Source organism: Oncorhynchus tshawytscha, linkage group LG08, assembly GCF_018296145.1.
Source record: "Oncorhynchus tshawytscha isolate Ot180627B linkage group LG08, Otsh_v2.0, whole genome shotgun sequence".
Classification (NCBI taxonomy): Eukaryota; Metazoa; Chordata; class Actinopteri; order Salmoniformes; family Salmonidae; genus Oncorhynchus; species Oncorhynchus tshawytscha.
The window spans coordinates 68424098-68450981 of record NC_056436.1 but is presented as its reverse complement, the minus strand read 5'-3'; the positions used below and the strand labels follow the sequence as shown (position 1 = coordinate 68450981).

General features: G+C 44.7%; 1 protein-coding gene across 5 annotated transcripts in view; it reads right to left on the bottom strand.

Moving 5' to 3' along the window:
• The window catches only part of LOC112256053 (protein FAM13B), a 63150-nt gene that overhangs the window by 25770 nt on the left and 10496 nt on the right, over window positions 1-26884 (bottom strand). For all 5 annotated transcript variants that reach the window (XM_024429003.2, XM_024429001.2, XM_024429002.2 and 2 more), the window contains 6 exons: window positions 19718-19879; window positions 18716-18896; window positions 16217-16429; window positions 15833-16010; window positions 14514-14658; window positions 3641-3750 (listed from right to left, as the gene is read on the bottom strand). In XM_024429003.2, coding sequence (XP_024284771.1) covers window positions 3641-3750; window positions 14514-14658; window positions 15833-16010; window positions 16217-16429; window positions 18716-18866 — 797 coding nt within the window. In that variant the 5' untranslated portion in view covers window positions 18867-18896; window positions 19718-19879. The remainder of the gene's footprint in view (window positions 1-3640; window positions 3751-14513; window positions 14659-15832; window positions 16011-16216; window positions 16430-18715; window positions 18897-19717; window positions 19880-26884) is intronic.

Genomic DNA, 26884 nt, shown 5'->3' with positions numbered 1-26884 from the left:
ATGTTTTGTTGACCCATTTATCATCGCTACAGTTGTTTAGTTGCTATAAAAGTAATCTTTCCTGGGTAGAAAGTGTGTTCGAATCCCTAGGAAATGAAGATAAGTCTGTCCAGCTACTGTGGGCGAGAACTGATAACATATGTTATATTTGTTATGTAGGTCGTGTGGATACTATATTCCAAGCCAGGTAGTGCATATCAGAGCCATATATTCTAAACATTCATTTCTAAACATATAGCCTTGACATAATCAGGTAGTGAGACAAGGTAAGCTAGGAAAGGACGGTAGTAGGAAGTAACTAAGAGGTGAAGGGGGTGGGATGTACCTGGACATGACGCCCGCAGAGGAACAGCAGTGGACATAAATGATCAGCTACTTAAAAAAACCCAGGAGCAGACCAACACCAGGAGTGGGTATATGGAATACATTCAGTAGGAGGAACTTGTTTTGATGGGCCCAGGCCACAAGTGGAGCAGGAGTCCACCTTTGGGGTGCTGCTAACCATGTAAACACCTCTCAAATGAGTCTACGATGAGTTACTCATCCGTCCTCATGAAAGAGACAGCAAGTGCTTTGTTGACACAGATAAGAGCGGCAGGTTTCTGTGGCATGCAGTGGCCTCGGAGCCCTCATAAATAATGTCCACAGGGTCCTCAGGACAGGTCTGGCTGGAGAAAGTAGACCATGAGGAGGAGTTTGGCCCAGGGGCTGTTGATCCTCTGGCTTAGACACTGTCCACACCCTATTATGGGCCCTGGTCAAAAGTGGTGGACAATGTAGGTAATAGGGTGCCATTTCAGATGCAACCACTGGCTTTACAAGCGAGTGGTGTTTTTGTCGTGAAGGCAAGCAGGCAGGCACTGAGTTGGAGAGGTGGACAGGGTGAGGGAAGAGGGAGGTCTGTGACCCTACCACCTCACGCAGACAGTCACTATGGTGCAAACAGCTGTTCCCACATTCCCCTATCTCGCACCTCACCCAACAGCATGTCTCAAGAACGCTGTTCCTCAGAGTTTATTTCTGTGCCCCATAAAAAAAAAATGGAGCGGGGAACGGATAGTGGACGGTCCAATGGGCTTATATTTAGATTTGATGGGAGCTGTCGCTGAGATGTTGTCAGGGCACAATGGGGGACAAGCTTAATGTCTGTCAGGGCTCGGCACAAACAAGTCAGCAAAGCCTGCAGTTTTTCCCTCCATGACTGAACGACATCGGACATGATCGGTCAAGTTTTACTGTTGATCCATGACCACCATCATAAGCAAAACTTGCCTATCAAAACATTTAAGACAACATTCTTCTTGTTGAGGATGGTGGTCAATTCTCTTGAATTAAAAATATGAAAAATTGGGTTAAGACTATGTAATTGGACATTAATTTAAAAAAAGACATGACAACTTAATACCGCACAGACATTCCTTCAAAAGCAGAACTGTGACTGCAGAACAACCCCAGGCATCACGACAATAGTTGTGAGGGATACTGTCAGCCACTAGTTCTGTTGGTTGCCTTTTCATCTCTATTAAGGCCTCCCGAGTGGCACAGTGGTCTAAGGCACTGCATTGCAGTGTTAGAGGCGTCACTTCAGACCCGGGTTTGATCCCGGGCTGTATCACAACCGGCCGTGATGGGCTGTATCACAACCAGCCGTAATCGGGAGTTTCATAGGGTGGCGCACAATTGGCCCAGCGTCGTGCGGGTTAGGGGAGGGTTTGGACGGGGGGACTTTACAAGTAGCCCGTCACTGTAAATAAGAATTTGTTCTTAACGGACTTGCTTAGTTAAATAACGAGGTAAAAAAATTGCAGTGCTTGCCCCAACTCCACCATTCCATCTAGCGTCTTCAGAAGGTATTCACGCCATGACTTTTCCTGCATTTTGTTGTATTACAGCCTGAACTTCAAATTGATTACACTAGACACTGGGAGATTAATTCATCTTTCAGCAGCACAATTACCTAAAACACAAGGCCAAATATACACTGGAGTTGCTTACCAAGAAGACAGTGAAAGTTCCTGACTGCATTTATTGTAGCTGGGGATTTTAACAAAGCAAATTTGAGAACAAGGCTACCAAAATTCTATCAGCTTATTGATTGCACGACAAGTAGGGTTAATACTCTCGACCACTGCTACTCTAACTTCCGCAATGCATACAAAGCCCTCCCCCACTCTTGCTCATTCTGTCTTATAGGCAGAAACTCAAAATGGATGTACCAGTGACGAGAACCATTCAACGCTGATCTGACCAATCGGAAGCCACGCCATTTGGAGATGTTGTACCCACTGACTATTAAAACCTACCCTAACCAGAAACCGGATGGATGGCGGAATTCGAGCAAAACTGAAAGCACGATCCACCGCATTTAACCATGGAAAGAGGTCTGGAAATATGGCTAAATATAAACAGTGTAGTTATTCCCTCCGCAAGGCAATTAAACAAGCGAAATGCCAGTCCAGGGACAAGGTGGAGTAGCAATTCAACGGCTCAGACACGAGACGTATGTGGCAGGCTCTACAGGAAATCACAGACTCTGTCGTCACTTTAATAACTACCTACATGTACATACTACCTCAAATAACCGGTGCCCCTGCACATTGACTATCAGTACCCCCCTATATATAGTCTCGCTATTGTCATTTCACTGCTGCTCTTCAATTACTTGTTGCTTTTATCTCGTTTTTTAAATATTTTTAACTGCATTGTTGGTTAGGGGCTCATAAGTAAGCATTTCACAGTAGGGTCTAAACCTGTTGTATTTGGCCCATGTGACTAATAAAATTTGATTAATATAAATTAAACCGGCCTGTCATTCCAGACCAGCCTGACATTTAGCTGCTGTATGGTGGCCCTGTGGTGGAGCTCTCAACAGCCCTGTTGGCGCTTCGCTCAGATCAAAGTGGGTGCAGGTGCACTGGAACTAAACGAGAGAGGAGATCAGCACAAATACTTCCAGGGAAGAGGAATTTCTCTCAGAACTAGACATCAGGACTTTTGAAAGGAGACACACTCATCCATTTAGCACAGTGGAGACTTGAGATCACAGCAGCTTTGACCTGGCAGAGACGCTGCTACCCCGGTTCTGGGAAAAGTCTGTTGTTTGGACTAGCACTATAATGCTCCATGCATTGAATGAGAAAAATGTGATAATGACCTAAGTCACTACTTTTCTCAGTGTATTGAAGCTTGGGGTCAGGAGCCTATGTGGGGTCACATGATTGAAAACTGGAATCACGATTCCAATTATGTAAGACTGCATCATGTGGGAGCTGAGCTGACCCTATAACATTATTCTTTAAGAGCTCTTTATGGCTTCCCCCACCAGATTCAAGAACATAGCTGTGGTGAAGCAGGCAGCTGGACTGGAACGTGACACCACGCTCATATTCAGCCTGAACATGTCCACACACACACACAGAGAGAGAAACATGAGGTGGGTGCATGTATACCAGGGAGGCTACAAGAGTACACGGAGGGGTCTGTGTGTTTATACAGTGTACAGATGAATCATAAGAGTTAGAGACACTTTTCTATTCTCAGTGTATTTATGGTCTGTAATTGTCCATGTCCTTTGTCTACGCTTGATATGTTTGTAATATATGCACAAAGCCATAAACCAAGTCATTATTTCTGATCTTACCTTGAAGAGGGGGTGACCTGGGTGTTACTGTGTTGGGGGGATTCAGAGGCGCCATCTTGGGGCAGCTCCTCAAACGCCTCTAATTTGTCATCGTCCAGGAGTTCTGTGATCTGCAGGAGAGAGAAGGGTAGGGGGACATTTTAGACAGAGGCACTCCAACAGATGGCATCTTATTGAAGTAGGCGAGAAGGTTTAAGTATCATCATACATAACACCTCTGACGGAGCTGTACCACAACAAATTTTCAGCCAGACATTATGCAGGTTACATGGGGCTGGGAAATATGGCCAAAATATAATTTCACAATATTTTTCTCATTTCTGAAGGCAGTGTTTTCCACTAGTGCTGGCTGTTGGCTATACAGCCGACTACAGCATAATGTTCAGCCAAGTACTTCCCCACTTAAATGAACTAAAGTCAGCCGAACCCTCTCCAGGTAGAATGAATGATATGCATCTTCTAGTGATCTATTGATAGGACACAAAGTGAGCAGTGACAGGGAAACCCTGCTGGTTTGACAGTCTGCTGTCGGTCCCGACACTCGGTACCTCGGGTGTGTGCTCTGTGGTTGCAGTCTAATTTCTACACGGCGGGAGAGAGCATGAATTTTCTTTCACCATTCAGAATGTTTTATACTCAACCAAAACAAGACAAATCTACTTTTTATTTAGCGGTATCAAAATATTGTTAGACTGTATTGTAAAAATCCATACTGGTACCGACCCCATTATTGACCTAATGAATCAATAAGCAATTAGCACCACTATCAACAAATAACATACATATAGACAGGCTGCAAACAAAGCATCTCCCATACAGGACCAGTCATGTGGGCTCCAATGTTTTCTGTGTACAGTTCACAACATAGAACGACTAGAAACACAAAGCGAACATCTGTTACCAATTAGTGATTGCTGCTGTACATTTTCAGCCAGGCTTGGCTGTTTAGTGATTGCTGCTGTACATTTTCAGCCAGGCTTGGCTGTTTAGTGATTGCTGCTGTACATTTTCAGCCAGGCTTGGCTGTTTAGTGATTGCTGCTGTACATTTTCAGCCAGGCTTGGCTGTTTAGTGATTGCTGCTGTACATTTTCAGCCAGGCTTGGCTGTTTAGTGATTGCTGCTATACATTTACAGCCAGGCTTGGCTGTTTAGTGATTGCTGCTGTACATTTTCAGCCAGGCTTGGCTGTTTAGTGATTGCTGCTGTACATTTTCAGCCAGGCTTGGCTGTTTAGTGATTGCTGCTGTACATTTTTCAGCCAGGCTTGGCTGTTCCTTAAATAGGTCCTAACTGACTCGGTGAGGTTGACATCCCTTGAAATGTACCTAGATAATGACACTGCAGTCAATGCAGTGAGTGTAGAGCCTGCTGCTAATATGGGCAGTACATTACATTGTACAATATGTTCCATAAAGATACTATAGATCACACCACTCACCACCTTAGGGCACGGAACAATTTACAGCTATGTTTAATCTCATTGCAAGGAGAGAGACTCGTTGGGGTAACCTAACTGAGAATAGGAATTACTAATAGATATGTCTTTGCATCTATGTCTGTGTTTACACAGACAGTAAAATTCAGATTTTTTGCCAATAATTGGTATTTTGACCAATCAAATTAAAGGGCAAGGCCTGGCCAGACTGATCCGTGGAGAATTGATACAAAATCACAACGGATACATTCTGGTCCGTGGTCTGTGTGGCATTTTAAATGCTTGAATGTGTGGGTAAATTGGCTAAACGGATTGTTACGTATCCATCAGCCCATCAAAAGTTCAACTCATCAGAACTTTTGGTGCCTTCAAGACAACTGGTAACTCGGAGGGAAAAAAACTAGGTCAAATCATGACGTCAGTGATCTTCAGGTCAGAAAGTCTGAGGTCTAGAAAGATGTCTGCGTTTCTGACATGGAAAGTAGGATGACTGTTCAAAAAGAATTGACCCAGTCGGAGTTAGTTCTCCCCCCGAGTTGCCAGTTGTTTTGAACGCAGCATTTTTGTCTGTGAAAATGGATGAACATTTTATGGATATAGTCACGTCATCCCTGATGACCGTCAACATTCCACTCCCATTGACAAACTATTGGAAATTAAAAATATTGATTAAAAAAAAATCAATGGTCCAGTCTGGCCTCGCCCTTAAATCAGCTGATACTGTTACATAATATGAACGCATGACTTCCTCCTTACTCATTTAGCAGATAGGGTAGTCAATGGCGTCATCTATCACTTAATATTTTGGATGAAAAATTACATGACCATATTTTGAGAAAACAATCAACAGAAATTTAGCAAAATTAAGAATTTATACATCTGATTTTGACAGGAAATTGTTTTAGGTCATTCTCAATGTATAATTCTCAGTGTCCACACCGGGCAGTTTATGAACTGCATTCCCCCAATGACGGGGAATGTTCAATGGTCTCTCTGTAGTGGGCATTTCCAGCTGTCAGTGCTGTCAGGACCTGGTGTTGTAAAACGTGAAGGTTACTTTGACTCCCCATCCATCCACTAGAGACCTTTTTAGGTGTTTGAGCTCTTTCTTTATTAAGATCTCTTTTGTTGTCTCCCCCATCAGCATATTTAAATGCGCAATGTTCTAGTCTTTGTTGAGGTGGATAAACGGGTTTAATCAGATGGAACAGTGAGAATTCTCGCCCCTCTGGGCCCGGTTTGTTTTTCTGCTGCTACACTACAGCCAGCGGCTAGACACCGCTGCCATGAAAACACAAGCATGAGTCATAACCATCTGCATACACGATGAGGGAGAAGGCCCTGAAATCCAATCAGAGGTGTCAGATAGCTGTTACCTTGGCAATGCAGCTGTGACACGGCAGCAGATCACAGTTGGCATGGAGGTAGGGAGGGGGAGAGATGTCGAGACACAGAGTATGGGTTCTGAGATATCTCAGAATAGTAGGGGAATGCTCTGTCTTTGACTGCAGTCAACCAATTATTGGCAAAATATCAGAATTGTACTGCCTCTAAAACACAGCCAGAGATGCAAACTGAATATCTATTAGTCACTCCCAATCTCAGTTAGACCGACTCAGTGGGGTAACCTCTCTCCTTGCAATGAGATTAAACATGGTGCGTGGAACAATTTGTAGCTAAGGTGGTGAATGGTGTGATCTATAGTATCTTTAGATCTTTTTGGAACATCTTGTACAATGTAATGTACCTCGTTACAAACTTCACCCTCTTGCCCATTTCAGCAAACAGGCAGTACCTGCTCTATATAAGCAAGGTAAAGCTGAAGTTGCCAACGAATTGGCCAATGCACCCTGAATTGCGCTTACTACCAATGGATGGACCTCCAGGGCTACAGAGAGCTACTTCACAGTGACAGTCATATCACATTACCCTGGACTGGGAAACGACACACCCCTTTACAGTGCCCTCAGAAAGTACTCACACCCCTTGACTTTTTCCACATTTAATTATGTTACAAAGTGGGATTCAATTCATTTTTTTGTCAACAATCTACACTCATGCTAGAAACAAAAAGGTATCTGTACCAAATATTAAGTTAAGTATTTGATTCATCAGAAAAGCCTATGTCATGCAATAAAATGCAAATTAATGACTTAAAAATCATACAATGTGATTTTCTGGACAAACATGAGTCGTGTTTATGTGGTAACCTCCCACCCTTAAAGGGGCAGGTGAAAATGTTTGGCTCATCTGTGATACTTTGATTAAAAGACTCAGGTCATAAAATATACCACAATGTTTAAGAAACATTACAAAGCATGCTCATTGTTTTGTGGAGCTAGTAAATTATTAAATCCACCTGCCAGTGGCTGAAGGAGCAAAAAGTGCATTTTATGCCCCCCAGAGAGCCCATATGGGAGTGTTGAGGAGGAGGGCCCTATCAAATCAAAGTTGATTTGTCACGTGCGGCAAATACAACAGGTGTAGTAGACCTTACAGTGAAATGCTTACTTACAGGCTCTAACCAATAGTGCGGAGGGAAAAAAAGTGTGTGTGTGTGAGAGAAGAAATAAAACAGTAAAAAGACATTTGAAAATAAGAGTAGCAAGACTATATACAGACACCGGTTAGTCAGGCTTATTGAGGTAGTATGTACATGTGGGTATGGTTAAAGTGACTATGCATATAAGATAAACAGAGGGTAGCAGCAGCGTGAGAGGGGTTGAGGGGGGGCACACAATGCAAATAGTCCGGGTAACCATTTGGTTACCTGTTCAGGAGTCTTATGGCTTGGGGGTAAAAACTGTTGAGAAGCCTTTTTGTCCTAGACTTGGCACTCTGGTACCGCTTGCCATGTGGTAGTAGAGACAACAGTCTATGACTGGGCTGGCTGGGGTCTGACAATTTTCAGGGCATTCCTCTGACACCGCCTGGTGTAGATGTCCTGGATTGTAGGCAGCTTTGCCCCAGTGATGTACTGGGCCGTACGCACTACCCTCTGAAGTGCCTTGCAGTCGGAGGCCGAGCAATTGCCGTACCAGGCAGTGATGCAACCGGTCAGGATGCTCTCGATGTTTCAGCTGTAGAACCTTTTGAGGATCTCAGGACCCCATGCCAAATCTTTTTATAGTTAGTTTCCTGAGGGGGAATCAACTGTCTTGGTGTGTTTGGACCATTCTAGTTTGTTGTTGATGTGGAAACCAAGGAATTTTAAGCTCTCAACCTGCTCCACTACAGCCCCGTCGATGAGAATGGGGATGTGCTCGGTGCTCCTTTTCCTGTAGCACCACAAAGCATTTCAGAGTAGAAGTGCTAATCTAGGATCTGTACCTATAAATCTTATTCATTATAATCTAAAAGACAAAACTGATCCTAGATCAAATCAAACTGTCACATGCGCCAAATACAACAAGTGTAGACTGTGAAATGCTTACTTACAAGCTATGAAATAGCTTACAAGCCATAACAGTGCAGTTGAAGAGTTAAGAAAATATTGACCAAATAAACTAAAAAATAAAAAGTAACAATCAAATAACAATATTGAGGCTATATACAGGGGGTAATTTGTACATGTAGGTAGGGCTGAAGTGACTATGCATAGATAAACAGCGAGTAGCAGCAGTGTACAAAACAAATGGAGGGGGGGGTTTTAATGTAAATAGTTCAGCGGTCATTTGATTAATTGTTCAGCATTCTTATGGCTTGGGGATAGAAGCTGTTAAAGGAGCCTTTTGGTCCTAGACTTGGCACTCCGGTATCACTTACCGTGTGGTAGCAGAGAAAACAGTATGACTTGGGTGACTGGAGTCTCTGAATTTTATGGGCTTTCCGCTGACATTGCCAATTATATAGGTCCTGGATGACAGGAAGCTTGGCCCCAGGGATGTACTGGGTTGTACACACTACCCTCTGTAGTGCCTTACGGTCAGATGCCGAGCAGTTGCCATACCAGGCGGTGATGCAACCGGTGAGGATGCTCCCAATGGTGCAGCTGTAGAACTTTGAGGATCTGGGGACAATTGCCAAATCTTTTCAGTCTCCTGAGGGGGAAAATGTTTTGTCGTGCCCTCTTCACCACTGTCTTGGTGTGTTTGGACCATGATAGTTTGTTGGTGATGTGGACACCAAGGAACTTAAAACTCTCGACCCACTCCATTACAGCCCTGTTGATGTTAATGGGGGTGTGTTCGGCCCACCTTTTCCTGTAGTCCACGATCAGCTCCTTTGTCTTGCTCACATTGAGGGAGAGGTTGCTGTCCTGGCACCACACTGCCAGTTCTCTGACCTCCTCCATATAGGCTGTCTCATTGTTGTCGGCCATGACTAGCCCAGCCCAGCCATGACTAGCCCAGCCCAGCCAGGACTAGCCCAGCCCAGCCAGGACTAGCCCAGCCCAGCCAGGACTAGCCCAGCCCAGCCAGGACTAGCCCAGCCCAGCCAGGACTAGCCCAGCCCAGCCAGGACAGCCAGCCCAGCCAGGACTAGCCCAGCCCAGCCAGGACTAGCCCAGCCCAGCCAGGACTAGCCCCAGCCAGGACTAGCCCAGCCCAGCCAGGACTAGCCCAGCCCAGCCAGGACTAGCCCAGCCCAGCCAGGACTAGCCCAGCCCAGCCAGGACTAGCCCAGCCCCAAGGCTGAAATGCAGTGAAACTAAAGGCAGCACATCCCACTCCAACCCATGGTCTCTGGCCAGACAGGATGGAATAAGCACTACTGTCTGCCTGTGCTGTGTGAGTTAGTCTATCCAGGCCAGGCTGTCTTAATACTCCTTAAGGTCCGTTAGGAAACTGAGATGTCCCCGGAGACGGCCGCAGGTGTCAGTTCCACCGTTACATCACCATGGTTTTGTAAGCACAGCAGTTAAACATTTTCCTTCAGAGAACAAAGGGCCATTTCTGAACAGCCTAATCCTGGGCTACTCAGTCACAATATAGGAGGGAGAAAGGAGTCACATGGAAGGACTTTGTTGCTTATCATTGTCAGCTTCCTGTGTAAGAGAGCGTCTGCCTCAAACGCAAATATGCTGCTGTTGCCGAGGATTAGATCAAGATTTAGCGGCACATATACAGTACTAGTCAAAACTTGACACTTACTCACACTAACGCAAGCATTTTTTGTTTTCATACCATTTTCTACATTGTAGAATAATAGCAAAGAAATCAAAAATATTAAACACATGGAATCATGTAGTAACCAAAAAAAATAAAGTTGTTAAAGAAATCAAAATATATTTTATATTCTTCAAAGTAGCCACCCTTTGCCTTGATGGCAGCTTTGCACAGTTGGCGTTCTCTCAACCAGCTTCACCTGGAATGCTTTTTCAACAGTGTTGGGAGTTCCCACATATGCTGAGCACTTGTTGGTGCTTTTCCTTCACTCTGTGGTCCAACTCATCCAAAACCATCTCAATTGGGTTGAGGCCAGGTCATCTGATGCAACACTCCATCACTCTCCTCCTTGGTCAAATTGCCCTTACACAGCCTGGAGGTGTTGAAAAACAAATGATAGGACCACTAAGCCCAAACCAGATGGGTTGGCATATCGCTGCAGAATGCTGTGGTAGCCATGCTGGTTAAGTGTGCCTTGAATTCAATTTTAAATTATTTTAAAAAATAAATAAAAATCAATCACTGACAGTGTCACCAGAAAAGCACCCCCACACCATCACACCCCCATGCTTCACGGTGGGAACCACACATGCAGAGATGATCCGTTCACCTACTCCGCGTCTCAAAGACACGGCGGTTGAAACCAAAATAATCAAATTTGGACTCAGACTATCGTCCAGATTTCCATCGGTGTAATGTCCATTGCTCGGGTTTCTTGGCCCAAGCAAGTCTCTTCTTCTTATTGGTGTCCTTTAGTAGTGGTTTCTTTGCAGCAATTTAACCACGAAGGCCTGATTCATGCAGTCTCCTCTGAATAGTTGATGTTGAGATGTGTCTGTTACTCTGTGAAGCATTTATTTGGGCTGCAATTTCTGAGGCTGGTAACTATAATGAACTTATCCTCTGCAGCAGAGGTAACTCCGGTTCTTCCTTTCCTGTGGCGGTCCTCATGAGAGCCAGTTTCATCACATGTTAATTGAAATGCATTCCAGGTGACTACCTCAAGAAGCTGATTAAGAGAATGCCAAGAGTGTGCAAAACTGTCAACAAAGCAAAAGGTGGCTATTTTGAAGAATCTCAAATACAAAATATATTTTTTGATTTGTTTAACACTTTTCTGGTTACTACAGTCGTGGCCAAAAGTTGAGAATGACAAATATACGTTTTCAAAGTCTGCTGCCTCAGTTTGTATGATGGCAATTTGAATATACTCCAGAATGTTATGAAGAGTGACCAGATCAACTGCAATTAATTGCAAAGTCCCTCTTTGCCATGCAAATGAACTGAATCCCCCCAAAACATTTCTACTGCATTTCAGCCCTGCCACAAAAGGACCAGCTGACATGTCAATGATTCTCTCGTTAACACAGGTGTGAATGTTGACGAGGACAAGGCTGTAGATCACTCTGTCATGCTGATTGAGTTCAAAGTTGATTCAGCTGTGGGATCAGGGCACCACCAGTACAGAGCTTTCTCAGGAATGGCAGCAGGCAGGTGCATCGGCATGCACAGTGAGGCGAAGACTGTTGGAGGATGGCCTGGTGTCAAGAAAGGCAGCAAAGAAGCCACTTCTCTCCAGGAAAAACATCAGGGACAGACTGATATTCTGCAAAAAGGTACAGGGATTGGACTGTTGAGGACTGGGGTAAAGTCATTTTCTGTGATGAATCCCCTTTCTGATTGTTTGGGGCATCCGGAAAAAAGATTGTCCGGAGAAGACAAGGTGAGCGCTACCATCAGTCCTGTGTCATGCCAACAGTAAAGCATCCTGAGACCATTCATGTGTGGGGTTGCTTCTCAGCCAAGGGAGTGGGCTCACTCACAATTTTGCCTAAGAACACAGCCATGAATAAAGAATGGTACCAACACATCCTCCGAGAGCAACTTCTCCCAACCATCCAGGAACAGTTTGGTGACAATGCCTTTTCCAGCATGATGGAGCACTTTGCCATAAGGAAAAAAAGTGATGGCTCAGGGAACAAAACATCAATATTTTGGGTCCATGGCCAGGAAACTCCCCAGACCGTAATCCTATTGAGAACTCGTGGTCAATCCTCAAGAGGCGAGTGGACAAACAAAACCCCACAAATTCTGACAAACTCCAAGCATTGATTATGCAAGAATGGGCTGCCATTAGTCAGGATGTGGCCCAGAATGTAATTGACAGCATGGCAGGGCGGATTGCAGAGGTCTTGAAAAAGGGTCAACACTACAAATAATGACTCTTGCATGAACTTCATGTAATTGTCAATAAAAGCCTTGTAATTATACTTCAGTATTCCATAGTAACATCTGACAAAAAAAAAATCTAAAAACCACTGAAGCAGCAAACTTTGTGAAAATTAATATTTGTGTCATTCTCAAAATTTTGGGCCATGACTGTACATGATTCCATGTGTTATTTCATAGTTTTGATGTCTTCACTATTATTCTACAATGTAGAAAATAGTAAAAAGACAATGAAACACTCGAATGAGTAGGTGTCCAAACTTTTGACTGGTACTGTCCTCAACGCTGATCTTAAGACTGATGTGTGTGTGTTCTGTGGATGCTAGGGAGACATGGCCGAGAGGAACTCCTGAACACCCATTTTACCACTAATGCTGGCTACTTCGAGCAACCATCCCTATTATACAAAGACAGACAGCCATACAGGTATGCAGCCAGGTATGCAGCCAGCCATACAGACAGCCAGGTATGCAGCCAGCCAGCCAGGCATACAGACAGACAGCCAGGTATGCAACCAGCCAGCCAGCCAGCCAGCCATACAGACAGACAGACAGCCAGGTATGCAGCCAGCCATACAGACAGACAGCCAGGTATGCAGCCAGCCAGCCAGCCATACAGACAGCCAGGTATGCAGCCAGCCAGCCATACAGACAGACAGCCAGGTATGCAGCCAGCCAGCCAGCCATACAGACAGACAGGTATGCAGCCAGCCAGCCATACAGACAGAGACAGCCAGCTATGCAGCCAGCCAGCCAGCCATACAGACAGAGACAGCCAGCTATGCAGCCAGCCAGCCAGCCATACAGACAGACAGCCAGCTATGCAGCCAGCCAGCCAGCCATACAGACAGACAGCCAGGTATGCAGCCAGCCAGCCACAGACAGCCAGGTATGCAGCCAGCCAGCCATACAGACAGACAGACAGCCATACATACAGACAGAGACAGCCAGGTATGCAGCCAGACAGCCAGGTATGCAGCCAGCCAGCCATACAGACAGAGACAGCCAGGTATGCAGCCAGCCAGCCAGCCATACATACAGCCAGCCAGGTATGCAGCCAGCCAGCCAGCCAGCCATACAGACAGACAGCCAGGTATGCAGCCAGCCATACAGACAGACAGCCAGCCATACATACAGACAGAGACAGCCAGGTATGCAGCCAGCCAGCCAGCCATACATACAGCCAGCCAGCCAGGTATGCAGCCAGCCATACATACAGACAGCCAGGTATGCAGCCAGCCAGCCAGCCATACATACAGCCAGCCAGCCAGCTATGCAGCCAGCCAGCCAGCCATGCAGCCAGCCAGCCATACATACAGCCAGCCAGCCATACATACAGACAGCCAGCCAGCCAGGTATGCAGCCAGCCATGCAGCCAGCCAGCCATACAGACAGCCAGCCAGGTATGCAGCCAGCCAGCCATACAGACAGCCAGCCAGGTATGCAGCCAGCCAGCCATACAGACAGCCAGCCAGGTATGCAGCCAGCCAGCCAGGTATGCAGCCAGCCAGCCATACAGACAGCCAGCCAGGTATGCAGCCAGCCAGCCATACAGACAGCCAGGTATGCAGCCAGCCAGCCATACAGACAGCCAGGTATGCAGCCAGCCAGCCATACAGACAGGCAGGTATGCAGACAGCCAGCCATACAGACAGACAGGTATGCAGACAGGTAGCAGACAGAACTCCTCAACACCCCTTTACTTTCTCTATGCTCTCAAGTGGTCTTTGGCTTGGGGCCAAGAAACAATATTCAACATTTAGACTGCCTTCAAAAGCAACACTGCAGTAATTCCAGAATCTGTTTCATAATCTCTCCTTTTCCATGGTAGTGCCAGACTCAAGAGTGGCTGGAATAACGTTAAACCCTTCTACTTCCTCATTACTGAAATACAACAGAACATATTTTCAGCTCAACACATGCAGGGCAGAAGGGAGTTACCCAATTAGGTAATAACAACCAAAGACGATTTTGCCTTGACATACGGGCTCCCTACCTCAAAGCTTTTAGCCGTTAACCCATGCAATAGGGTGAGTTAGGTTGAATATTAGTCTCAGAATAGAAGACATTTTGAGCGGAAAACGGAGAGAAGGGCCTTACCTGTTCGTTGATGGAACTGTAGTCGTTGGTGGTAGAAACGTCATCGTCCTCTGAGTCAAAGAACTCTTCCTGATTCTCCAGCAGCTCCGCCAGGATGCGGCTCACTGACTCCTGCTCCTTCAGGTCCTCCACATCTGTGTCTAAACTAGAGTTACAGAAAATATGACCTCAGATCAGCCGTTATCATAAACACACATCAGTGTCTAAACTACAGTACAGGCAAGAAATGACCTCAGATCAGCTGTGATGAACATTCATAACTGAAAGGACTTTTACGTCCATGTGTAAACTACAGTACAAAAACAGAGGGGAAATGACTTCAGATCAGCTGTTATCCCAACCATCACACCGTACAAAAATACAGTAGCTTATTGCATCATTATGTTTGACTTCAGATAGTCATCTGACTTCACATCAGATGACTAATACATGTTAGTAAGTACACAATGATAAAGCCTTGTTATTGTTACTTTTATTTTTTACATTAGTTTATTTAGTAAATATTTTCTTAACTCCATTTCTTGAACTGCATTGCTGGTTGAGGGCTTGTAAGTTAAGCATTTCACGGTAAGGTCTACACCTGCTATATTCGGCGCATGTGACAAACATTTGATTTTGATTTGAAATATGCATTTCAAACACGTATACGGCTAGTGGTATTATAATTAGATTCTGGCATTGACAGAACGGCTGTTATCTCCCTAAAGTCAACAGAACACGGCCGTTTTCAGAACATTGGCTACAGATGATCTCGAGTCTAGAAGATTATTTTATTATTTTTAGCCGTGGTATATTGGCCATACTGTATACAACCCCCGAGGTGCCGTATTGTCATTATTTTTTATTTTACCTTTGTTTAATTAGGCAAGTCAGTTAAGAACAAATTCTTCTTTTCAATGACGGCCTAGGAACAACTGTTGGGACGGGTTAACTGCCTGGCTGTCTGTCTGTATAACTGCCAGTACAGATTTGTACCTTGTCAGCTCGGGGATTTGAACTTGCAACCTTTCGGTTACTAGTCCAACGCTCTAACCACTAGGCTACCCTGCCGCCCCCCATTATAAACTGGTTACAAACATAATTAGAGCAGTAAAAATATATTTGTGTCATACGGTCTCATACCACAGCATTCAGCAAATCAGCATTCAGGGCTCGAACCACCCAGTTTATAATTAAATATAATTTGTGCTCTATAACCACTTCTGAGCAAAAGTGGCAGCAAAGTGAAAGAGCCATGGATATGCAGGTATGAACAAGTACTACAGGCCTGAGGTATTTAGGATGGATAGTTGATGTGCTGTCACTATTGTTGGTCGTACTGGAAGACGTCAGGTCCGAAGACGGCAGCGAGGGCTCCAACGCTCCAGCTCTCCTCCTGGAGCGAGGCCACGCTGGACAGGAAGCGGCACAGGAAGCGCAGCAGGCTGTAGTTGACCTGAGGCAGCTGCTGGAGGAAGTACTTCATGTTGCGGGCGAGCTCCTCCTCACTGCTGTAGTCTGGACAACACACAACAACAAGGGTTTATAGATGATGCTGCCAAGGGAAGAAAGTAAGGTGAGAGGGCAGGTGGAAAGCTAGAGAAGGAATAATGTGAATCACCTTTATCGGGAGTACAGGTCAGATCCACAGAACATCAACAGGAGGATGAAGAGGTAGGGGACAGTAGAGAGGTGAATGATGAAGAGGACTAAGATAAACATACCTTGGTAGAGCTGCAGGATGTGGGCCTGCATGCCTGCAGGGATGATGGGTTCTGGGAGCTCCTGCAGGAAGAGACGGAGCAGGCTGACGGCCGAGGCCAGGTCAGCCTCTTTCTCCAGGTCCACCTCCTCCCCAGAGTCATAGCGCTGCCGTAGCCACTCCACTCGCTCCGCATTACCGTTGACCAGGAACAGCCCCTCCAGATCCAGACGCCCTGAGAGCAACAGAGGCACAGAGGATAGTAGTCAATCACTGGCTCACTCCGCTTAACAGTTCTTGATGAATGAATCCTCTATGGACCATTTCAATGAGGACTGTGAATACAGCATTAATTCGCTTTGAATGAGTAGAATGGCCGCTTGACTTTTTCAAACAGATCCCACAGTGATTTAATTACACAAATAAACTTCTCAACTTGTCATTTCTCAAATGGGTGAAATTGCACCATTTCCTAGATTTGTAGTGGTACTACAATTTGTGCAGATGTACTACCAGCTCAATCACAGAGCGTATTAATGTTGGGGAGGAAGGAATTTTATTTTACCAACCATCCCTTTCAGTGAGTGTTGGTGGTTGTGTTAGTGGCATCCTCTGTTTCCAGATGCAGCAGCCAGATGACATCATGGCCTGTCCGTTGAATCAATTACCACTATTGAAGCAGGGGGTGTGTACTGTACACATGGAAGTCCACAACCAGGAAACAAAGAACGCAATCATTACACTGTCATGTCATTCCACAACTCTGGGTTGTTTCACCACAGTGAATGAGGAGATCTGCCACTAGGCTTTGTTCATAGTGAGCTGCCTGGTTAAAGAAAACAGTGGGCGGTAACTGTAAGGGAGAGCGCTCTTGTTGGTGACCTGGCCCAGACCAGGCCCCCTGCCCAGACCAGGCCCCCTGCCCAGACCAGGCCCCCTGCCCAGACCAGGCCCCCTGCCCAGACCAGGCCCCCTGCCCAGACCAGGCCCCCTGCCCAGACCAGGCCCCCTGCCCAGACCAGGCCCCCTGCCCAGACCAGGCCCCCTGCCCAGACCAGGCCCCCTGCCCAGACCAGGCCCCCTGCCCAGACCAGGCCCCCTGCCCACCTCCCCTCCATACCCAGCCTAACTAACCCTGCTGGGACTCCAGCAGCAGGCCCCTTGCTCACCTCCCCGCCCAGCCTATAAAACCCCACTGGGACACCAGCAGCAGGCCCCTTGCTCACCTCCCCTCCCAGCCTATAAAACCCCACTGGGACACCAGCAGCAGGCCCCTTGCTCACCTCCCCTCCCAGCCTATAAAACCCCACTGGGACACCAGCAGCAGGCCCCTTGCTCACCTCCCCTCCCAGCCTATAAAACCCCACTGGGACACCAGCAGCAGGCCCCTTGCTCACCTCCCCTCCCAGCCTATAAAACCCCACTGGGACACCAGCAGCAGGCCCCTTGCTCACCTCCCCTCCCAGCCTATAAAACCCCACTGGGACTCCAGCAGCAGGCCCCCTGCTCACCTCCCCTCCCAGCCTATAAAACCCCACTAGGGCTCCAGCAGCATTTCGCTGGCCTGGTCTCCTGATGCACACAGAGGTCTTACGTTACAGTGATGGAATCCCGTTGTGAGTGCAAACAGACATTCATTTCTGGACAGCACAATTATCATTAATACTGGCAGGTGAATGAAAGGTGTGTGTGATGTATTACACCTGATGTCAAATGGAATTTAGTTGACTGATAAGCTACCTGGAGATAAAACAAGTTGAAATGCATAGGAGGAAGTGAGAATCTCAGTCATGGTAATAGGAACTGAATGGATGTTTATGCCTGTAGAGTTGCAGCATTATGCCTGCATTGGCTTGACTAGCTCATTTTCCCCCCTATGCCCATCCTTTCATAGTTTAAAAGGAGTAGAGGTTGGTGAAAAAAAGCTATGCAACGGAAGAAGCATGTGAGAAGATCTCTCAACTACATGTTTGGTTTATCGTGTTGCAAGGAGGACAGTCATGACTGTAAATGTTTATTTTTCGGCCAGTAGTTCGGCTAGGCTATATGGAACATGAGCAGATTCTTCCTAAATAATAAATACACCGATGATAGGGTGCAGGTTATGTCAATCAAGTAGAATCGTCGCCAGTGGGGATTGATTACAGAAGCTGAAATAACGACAGGTCGAAGTGTCGCCAGTGGGGATTGATTACAGAAGCTGAAATAACGACAGGTCGAAGTGTCGCCAGTGGGGATTGATAGAGGCTGAAATGACAACAGGTACATGTTTATCTAAAGATTAATGGGATTTACAGTGCACATAAAAATATACATTAAGGTAAATGTGATGCTCAATGAGGTGATTAATTTGCCAGAGAGAGAGCATGTATTTTGGAGGTCCAATCTGTGCAGCTCTCCTGTGTTGCTCTCGGTCGATAGACAACCAGGAAATAAACTACTGGACAAAGTACTGGCTCCCGTTTGATGCCTGAGGAATGAGTCTCTAGTTAGAAATACAGCTTGTGAATGTTCCACTCACCATGCTCTTCGACGTACTCTACGATGTGCCTGACCAGTAGGGGGACCTCCTGGCCTGGCTGGCCACTCTGCTGCACCTCATCTAGGGGAACCCCAAAAACCCTGGCTGGTGTCAGGGAGTTGCTGGGGGAAGGAGAGAGGCTCTTCCTCATCGCTTCCACAGCCGAGCTGCTTCCGAAGGTCTGGATGTCCGCCACCAAACACACACCGGAGAGAGAGACAGAGGGAGAGACACTGTCACGGGCTGTGTTCTCCATCCAACATACATATCTAAACACACACAGGGCAGTCAGTGTGGTTATCAGACCCAGCTAGCGCTGAGCCAGTGTAGTTGTTATCAGGTTCCAGCTAGCTCGGAGTGAGTGGGTTATTAATTAGTGTCATGTGCATGACAGCCATCAGAACAAGCATAGATAGTTACAATGTTAATGGGTGCAGGTGCTTGGGCTTGGAGCGCTAGCTAGGCCACATTTCAGTGATGGTTTCAGTGTTCTGTGCCCTATTAAACAAACACTACCCAGGCCAGCGACCTCCCTAAAGAATGGCTCTACTTAAGCAATAATGCTTGGGGGGGGGGTGCGGTATACAGCCAAAATACCACGGCTAAGGGCTGTTCTTACGCACAGTGCCTGGATACAGACCTTAGCCGTGGTATATTGCCAATATACCATAAACGCCAGAGGTGCATATTTGCTATTATAAACTGATTACCAACAATTACAGCTGTAAAAATAAGTGTTGTCATACCCGTGGTATACGGTCCAATATACCACGGCTGTCAGCCAATCAGCATTCAGGGATCGAACAACCCAGTTTATAATACAGGTCAGCCTAGGGCATATTAGTCTGAAAACAAATCCAGATCTGACCCATTCACACATCAATGACTGACTGCAGCCTCTATTCAACCACATCAGTGTGTTGTGGCTCTCCATTTGTTCTAAACATGTGGACAAAAATGTTAGCTCAATGCGCACACAAACCTATATGTTGTTGTACTCACCGTTCAGCACTTAAAACTCCCAGTAGTTCACCTTATCTTCAGCACCACTCACTAGCAGTGAATCGAATGGTCATCTATGGCTGCTTCAGGTTATGGCAAAAGATGAGCCTGTAGTTCCTCATTGACAGACCGCGAATCCTGATCAGGACTTCAGTAGCTAAGCTGCAGGAGAGAATGGAGAGTAAGAGAATTAAGTGTTTGAAAGAAGCTGCTTCGTTAGGTCCAAGACGTTCTATTATATTGAGAATATAGTCGAATGGTCGCTCGAACAATGAAAATACATGTCCTCAAAGATGGAAAGCAGGTAGGAGGCAAGATCATGTGGGACCATTATAGGGTTGTCTAGATGGGATACAACTTATGTTAAAATTGAAATTTCCTATCAGGTTAGGAGAATTTACGCAGCAGGTTAGGAGCTTTAAGGTAAGCATACCCATCAAGCCCACTTTCATATTTGGATTCAAATAAAAAAAGTACAGACATTTTCTGCTGTTTGTTTCAACTAATTAATCTAGTCGTTATATCCATAAGCTTTTTATTAAGACAATCAGATGTTTTATTAAGTTATTGACAATTGTGTAAGTTCCACATTTCAAAGGCTACCCTCAGATAAACACATTTCATTTTCCTACCTAAGATAAGTGATAATCTTTTATCTAAAATTAAGAGATGTGCTGATATATGCACAGCATATTTTATGAACATGCATGACTATTTCTTGCCAACTTAAAACATGGGTTTTTCATGGCCATCAGTCATGCCTGTATGTCACAGTAGCAACATCATTTGGGTAACAACAACAAGATAATTGATTTCAGGCATTCACAGATTACATGTTTAAACACATTGTCTTATTTATTTTTTTACACCTTTCTCTCACCAATTTCGTGGTCTCCAATTAGTAGTAGTTACTGTCTTGTCTCATCGCTGCAACTTTTTAAAACATTTTTTATTTCACCTTTATTTAATCAGGTAGGCTAGTTGAGAACAAGTTCTCATTTGCAACTGCGACCTGGCCAAGATAGAGCATAGCAGTTCAACATACAGAGTTACACATGGAAAGAACAAAACATAGTCAATACAGTAGAAAAAAAAAAGAAAAAGTCTATATACAGTGAGTGCAAATAAGGTCAAATAAGGGAGTTAAAGCAATAAATAGGCCATGGTGGCGAAGTAATTACAATATGGCAATTAAACACTGGAATGGTAGATGTGCAAAAGATGGATGTGCAAGTAGAGATACTGTGGTGCAAAAGGAGCAAAATAAATAAATACAGTATGGGAATGAGGTAGATAGATGGGCTGTTTACAGATGGGCTATGAACAGGTGCAGTGATCTGTGAGCTGCTCTGATAGCTGGTTCTTAAATCTAGCGAGGGAGATGGGAATCTCCAGCTTCAGAGATATTTGCAATTCGTTCCAGTCATGGGCAGCAGAGAACTGGAAGGAAAGATGACCAAAGGAGGAATTGGCTTTGGGGGTGACCAGTGAGATATATCTGCTGGAGCGCGTGCTACGAGTGGGTGCTGCTATGGTGACCAGTGAGCTGAGATAAGGCGGGGCTTTACCTAGCAGAGACTTGTAGATAACCTGTAGCCAGTGGGTTTGGCGATGAGTATGAAGCGAGGGCCAGCCAACGAGAGCGTACAGGTCGCAATGGTGGGTAGTATATGGGGCTTTGGTGACAAAACAGATGGCACTGTGATAGACTGCATCCAGTTTGTTGAGTAGAGTGTTGGAGGCTATTTTATAGATGACATCACCGAAGTCGAGTATCGCTAGGATGGTCAGTTGTACGAGGGTATGTTTGGCAGCATGAGTGAAGGATGCTTTGTTGCGATATAGGAAGCCGATTCTAGATTTAATTTTGGATTGGAGATGCTTAATGTGAGTCTGGAAGGAGAGTTCAGTCTAACCAGACACCTAGGTATTTGTAGTTGTCCACGTATTCTAAGTCAGAGCCGTCCAGAGTAGTGATGCTGGACGGGCGAGCAGGTGCGGGCAGTGATTGATTGAATAGCATGCATTTAGTTTTACTTGCGTTTAAGAGCAGTTGGAGGCCACGGAAGGAGAGTTGTATGGCATTGAAGCTCGTCTGGAGGTTAGTTAACAGTGTCCAAAGAAGGGCCAGAAGTATACAGAATTGTGTCTTCTGCATAGAGGTTGATCAGAGAATCACCAGCAGCAAAAGCAACATCATTGATGTATACAGAAAAGAGAATCGGCCCGAGAATTGAACCCTGTGGCACACCCAGAGACTGTTAGAGGTCCAGACAACAGGCCCTCCGATTTGACACACTGAACTCTATCAGAGACGTAGTTGGTAAACCAGGCGAGGCAATCATTTGAGAAACCAAGGCTGTCGAGTCTGCCAATAAGAATGTTGTGATTGACAGAGTCGAAAGCCTTGGCCAGGTCGTTGAATATGGCTGCACAGTCATATCTCTTATCGATGGAGGTTATAATGTCGTTTAGAACCTTGAGCGTGGCTGAGGTGCACCCATGACCAGCTCTGAAACCAGATTGCATAGAGAAGGTATGGTGGGATTTGAAATGGTCAGTAATCTGTTTGTTAACTTGGCTTTCGAAGACAGGGTAGGATAGATATAAGTCTGTAGCAGGTCTAGAGTGTCACCCCCTTTGAAGAGGGGGATGACTGCGGCAGCTTTCCAATCTTTGGGAATCTCAGATGATACGAAAGAGAGGTTGAACAGGCTAGTAATAGGAGTTGCAACAATTTCGGCAGATAATTTAAGCAAGAGAGGGTCCAGATTGTCTAGCCCGGCTGATTTGTAGGGGTCCAGATTTTGCAGCTCTTTCAGAACATCAGCTATCTGGATTTGGGTAAAGGAGAAATGGTGGGGGCTTTGGAGGGTTGCTGTGGAGGGTGCCGGGCAGTTGACCGGGGTAGGGGTAGCCATGTGGAAAGCATGGCCAGCCGTAGAGAAATGCTTATTGAAATTCTCAATTATAGTGGATTTATCGGTGGTGACCGTGTTTCCTAGCCTCAGAGCAGTGGGCAGCTGGGAGGTGCTGCTCTTATTCTCCATGGACTTTAGTGTCCCAGAACTTTTTTGAGTTAGTACTACAGGATGCAAATTTCTGTTTGAAAAAAACTTGCCTTAGCTTTTCTAACTGCCTGTATATTTGTTCCTAACTTCCCTGAAAAGTTGCACATTAAGGGGGCTATTCGATGCTACTTACTTTGAACTTAATCTGCTGAAATCCTGGGAGTTTGACAGGTTATGGTCATTTGAGAAACTCACGACTCCATTGAGACTCGAGTTCCAATCCATTACACTATCAATACCTTATTCAAACACAAACATGTGATTTTCTCTTATCTGATCTCCAGAAGTGATAAAGGGGTTGTGTTGGTGGCAGTGTTGAAAGCAAGTAGCGAGCACAACGGAGACGAGGTAGGATGACTAAAACACACCCAAGTCATTGACTTCCACCTCGCCAGATTCCTATTGACCACAAAGTACTGCCTCACCTAACCTCTAAGCGGTACTGGCATTGAAAGAGAACAGGAGATGTTGACAGAGGTTTCACAACAGGGCAGTGTGGTATTGACAGGAGGGAAGATGGGAGAAGGATATAGGTTAGGAGGACTTTGACAGAGAGACCCTGTCTGCAATGTATTGTGCAGTATTGTGATGTTTGGATGAAAAATGTACCCAAATGAAACTGCCCATTTCTCAGGCCCAGAATCTAGAATATGCATATAATTGTCAGATTAGGATAGAAAACACTCTAAAGTTTCCAAAACTGTCAAAATATTGTCTGAGTAAAACAGAACTGATATTGCAGGTGTAAACCTGAGGAAAATCTAAGCAGGAAGTTGTGTTTTTCCTGAATCCTCTGTTCCATTGCATGCCTTCCCTCCATTTAAAGGGATATCAACCAGATTCCTTTCTCTATGGCTTCCACATGGTGTGAACAGTCTTTAGACAGTTTCAGGCTTTTATTCTGAAAAATTAGCGAGAACGATCTCTTCGCGTCAGTGGATGTCTGGGTGCCGGCAGAGTTTTGCATGCGCAACAGCTTGGAGCAGACATTCTCTCTCTCTCTCTCCTATTGAAAAAGCTACGGTCCGGTTTAAATATTACAGATTATTTATTGTAAAAACAACCTGAGGATTGATTATAAAAAATGTTTAACATGCTTCTACGAACTTTACGGATACCATTTGGAATTTTCGTCTGCCCATTATGACCTGCGCGATCCTGTGGATTTCTGGACAAAATACACCAACCAAATGGAGGTTTTTGGATATAAAAATAATCTTTATCGAACAAATGGAACATTTATTGTGTAACTGGGAGTCTCGTGAGTGCAAACATCCGAAGATCAAAGGTAAGCGATTCATTTTATTGCTTTTCTGACCAATCTACTTGGCTGCTAGCTGTTTGTAATATTTTGTGTGCTGAGAGAGATGTCCTAACAAATGCTTGGATAGCTTTTGCTGTAAAGCTTTTTTGAAATCTGACATGCCAGGTGGATTAACAACAAGCTAGGCTGTATTTTGCTATATTGCACTTGTGATCTCATGAAAATTAAATATTTTTAGTAATTTAATTTGAATTTGGCGCTCTGCAATTCAGCGGATGTTGACGAAAATGATCCCGCTAACGGGATGGGTGCGCCAAGAAGTTAAGGGATAGGAATGAGAAGGGCTTGTTATTTAAACCAGAGGCCAGGGTGGCAGAGGCTGCATTTACATAGGCAGCCCAATTCTGATCTTTTTTCCACAAATTGCTCTTTTGACCATTCACATAGTTTCATAGAAGAGCTGATCTGAATGGTCAAAGTACCAATTAGTGAAAAAAAAGATCAGAATTGGGCTGCCTGTACATAAAAGTTTCAGGTTACAGTGCTTATATACATGTATACAGGTTGGCAATAGATTGTTCTGTAGATCTTACTGAGTAAGCATATGGAAACAGACAACTGGTTAGGACTAGAGGTCGACCGATTATGATTTTTAAACGCCGATACCGATTATTGGAGGACCAAAAAACACAATACCGATTAAAAATCGGCCGATTTTTAACAATGTATTTGTAACAATGACAACAATACTGAATGAACACTTATTTTAACTTAATATAATACATCAATAAAATCAATTTAGCCTCAAGTAAATAATGAAACATGTTCAATTTGGTTTAAATAATGCAAAAACAAAGTGTTTGAGAAGAAAATAAAAGTGCAATATGTGCCATGTAAGAAAGCTAACTTTTCAGTTCCTTGCTCAGAACATATGAAAGCTGGTGGTTCCTTTTAACACGAGTCTTCAATATTCCCAGGTAAGAAGTTTTAGGTTGTAGTTATTATAGGAATTATAGGACTATTTCCCTCTATACCATTTGTATTTCATTAACCTTTGACTATTGGATGTTCTTATAGGCACTTTAGTATTGCCAGTGGAACAGTATAGCTTCCGTCCCTCTCCTCGCCCCTACCTGGGCTCGAACAAGGAACACAACGACAACAGCCACCCTCGAAGCAGCGTTACCCATGCAGAGCAAGGGAAACAACCACTGCAAGGCTCAGAGTGAGTGACGTTTGAAACGCTATTAGCACGTGCTAACTAGCTAGCCATTTCACTTCGGTTACACCAGCCTCATCTCGGGAATTGATAGGCTTGAAGTCATAAACAGCGCAATGCTTGAGGCACAACGAAGAGCTGCTGGCAAAACGCACTAAAGTGCTGTTTGAATTAATGTTTATGCGCCTGCTTCTGCCTACCACCGCTCAGATACTTAGATGCTCAGTCAGATTATATGCAACGCAGGAAAAGCTAGATAATATCTAGTAATATCAACGATGTGTAGTTAACTAGTGATTATGATTGATTGTTTTTTAATAAGATAAGTTTAATGCTAGCAACTTACATTGGCTTACTGCATTCGCGTAACAGGCAGTCTCCTTGTGGAGTGCAACGAGAGAGGCAGGTCGTTATTGCGTTGGCTAGTTAACTTTAAGATTGCAAGTTTGGATCCCCCGAGCTGACAAGGTGAAAATCTGTCGTTCTGCCCCTGAACGAGGCAGTTAACTGACTTGCCTAGTTAAATAAAGATAAATATATATTTATTTTAAAGAATAATTAATAAATAAAATATTGGCAAATAGGCACCCAAAAATAGATTTCTGATTGTTATGAAAACAGCCCTAATTAATCGGCCATTCTGATTAATCGGCCGACCTCTAGTTGGGACCTAGTGTGCCTTCCGGCTACTGCAGTGTCTCATACAGTCACAATGCCATCTTACTGTCTGAGCATGGGCAGAGCGAATCATATTGTTGAATTTGCATACAAATTTCATCTTTGATACGGATGTCAGCCATCTGTGAAGGCTTGAGGTGTGGGTGTAGACATGAAATGCCTGCGCCTTAGCCGTGTTGGTCTGCTTGCCTTAAAACAATGACATTCTGACTATTGATTAAGCATCGACTTTATCACCTCTTGCTCAAATAAAATAAAATCAGCATTAAAAAAAAACACCATTGTCAAATCAATGATATGGAAAAAGTTTCTGGTGTGCTTGTCTGGGACTACAATAAAACATGTACTGTTGAGGGTACAAGAGGACTGGAGTTGGAAACCACTGCCTTAAAACATAGGCAAAGCTTTTTCAAAACAACAGCTGGATATTTGTGTGTGTGAATTTAATATCTAACGCGAAATTACCCTAACCTCACCTGAACCTACTAAAATCAAGACAATGACAAAACTACACAGAATGACGTTGCAGACAGAAGCTCCCTTTGCCATCTTGCCGAGAGGGCTCAAAGGAAGTAACAACTGAATTGTAATAATGGTAAGTGCCTCACCAAGGCATGAGTCATTGTGACAAGAGGCAGTTAACATAACACTAGGCAGATCAAAGTCTGGAATGTTACAACAGAATCCATCTCCATCAGCAGTAGTGGGATCATTCCATTTTAAATACACTAACTCAAGATAGAACAGGATAATCATTTGAAACAAACTGAAAATACATACATAATTTTCCAGATGGAACATTTTTAAAGTAACTTCCTGAATTGACGAAACATTTAAATTGAAGTCGCCCTCTAAGAGCTGTCTACAACAGACTTACGTAAGTGAAATGCTTACGTACAAGCCCTTCAACAACAACGCTTTAAGAAGTTTAAAAA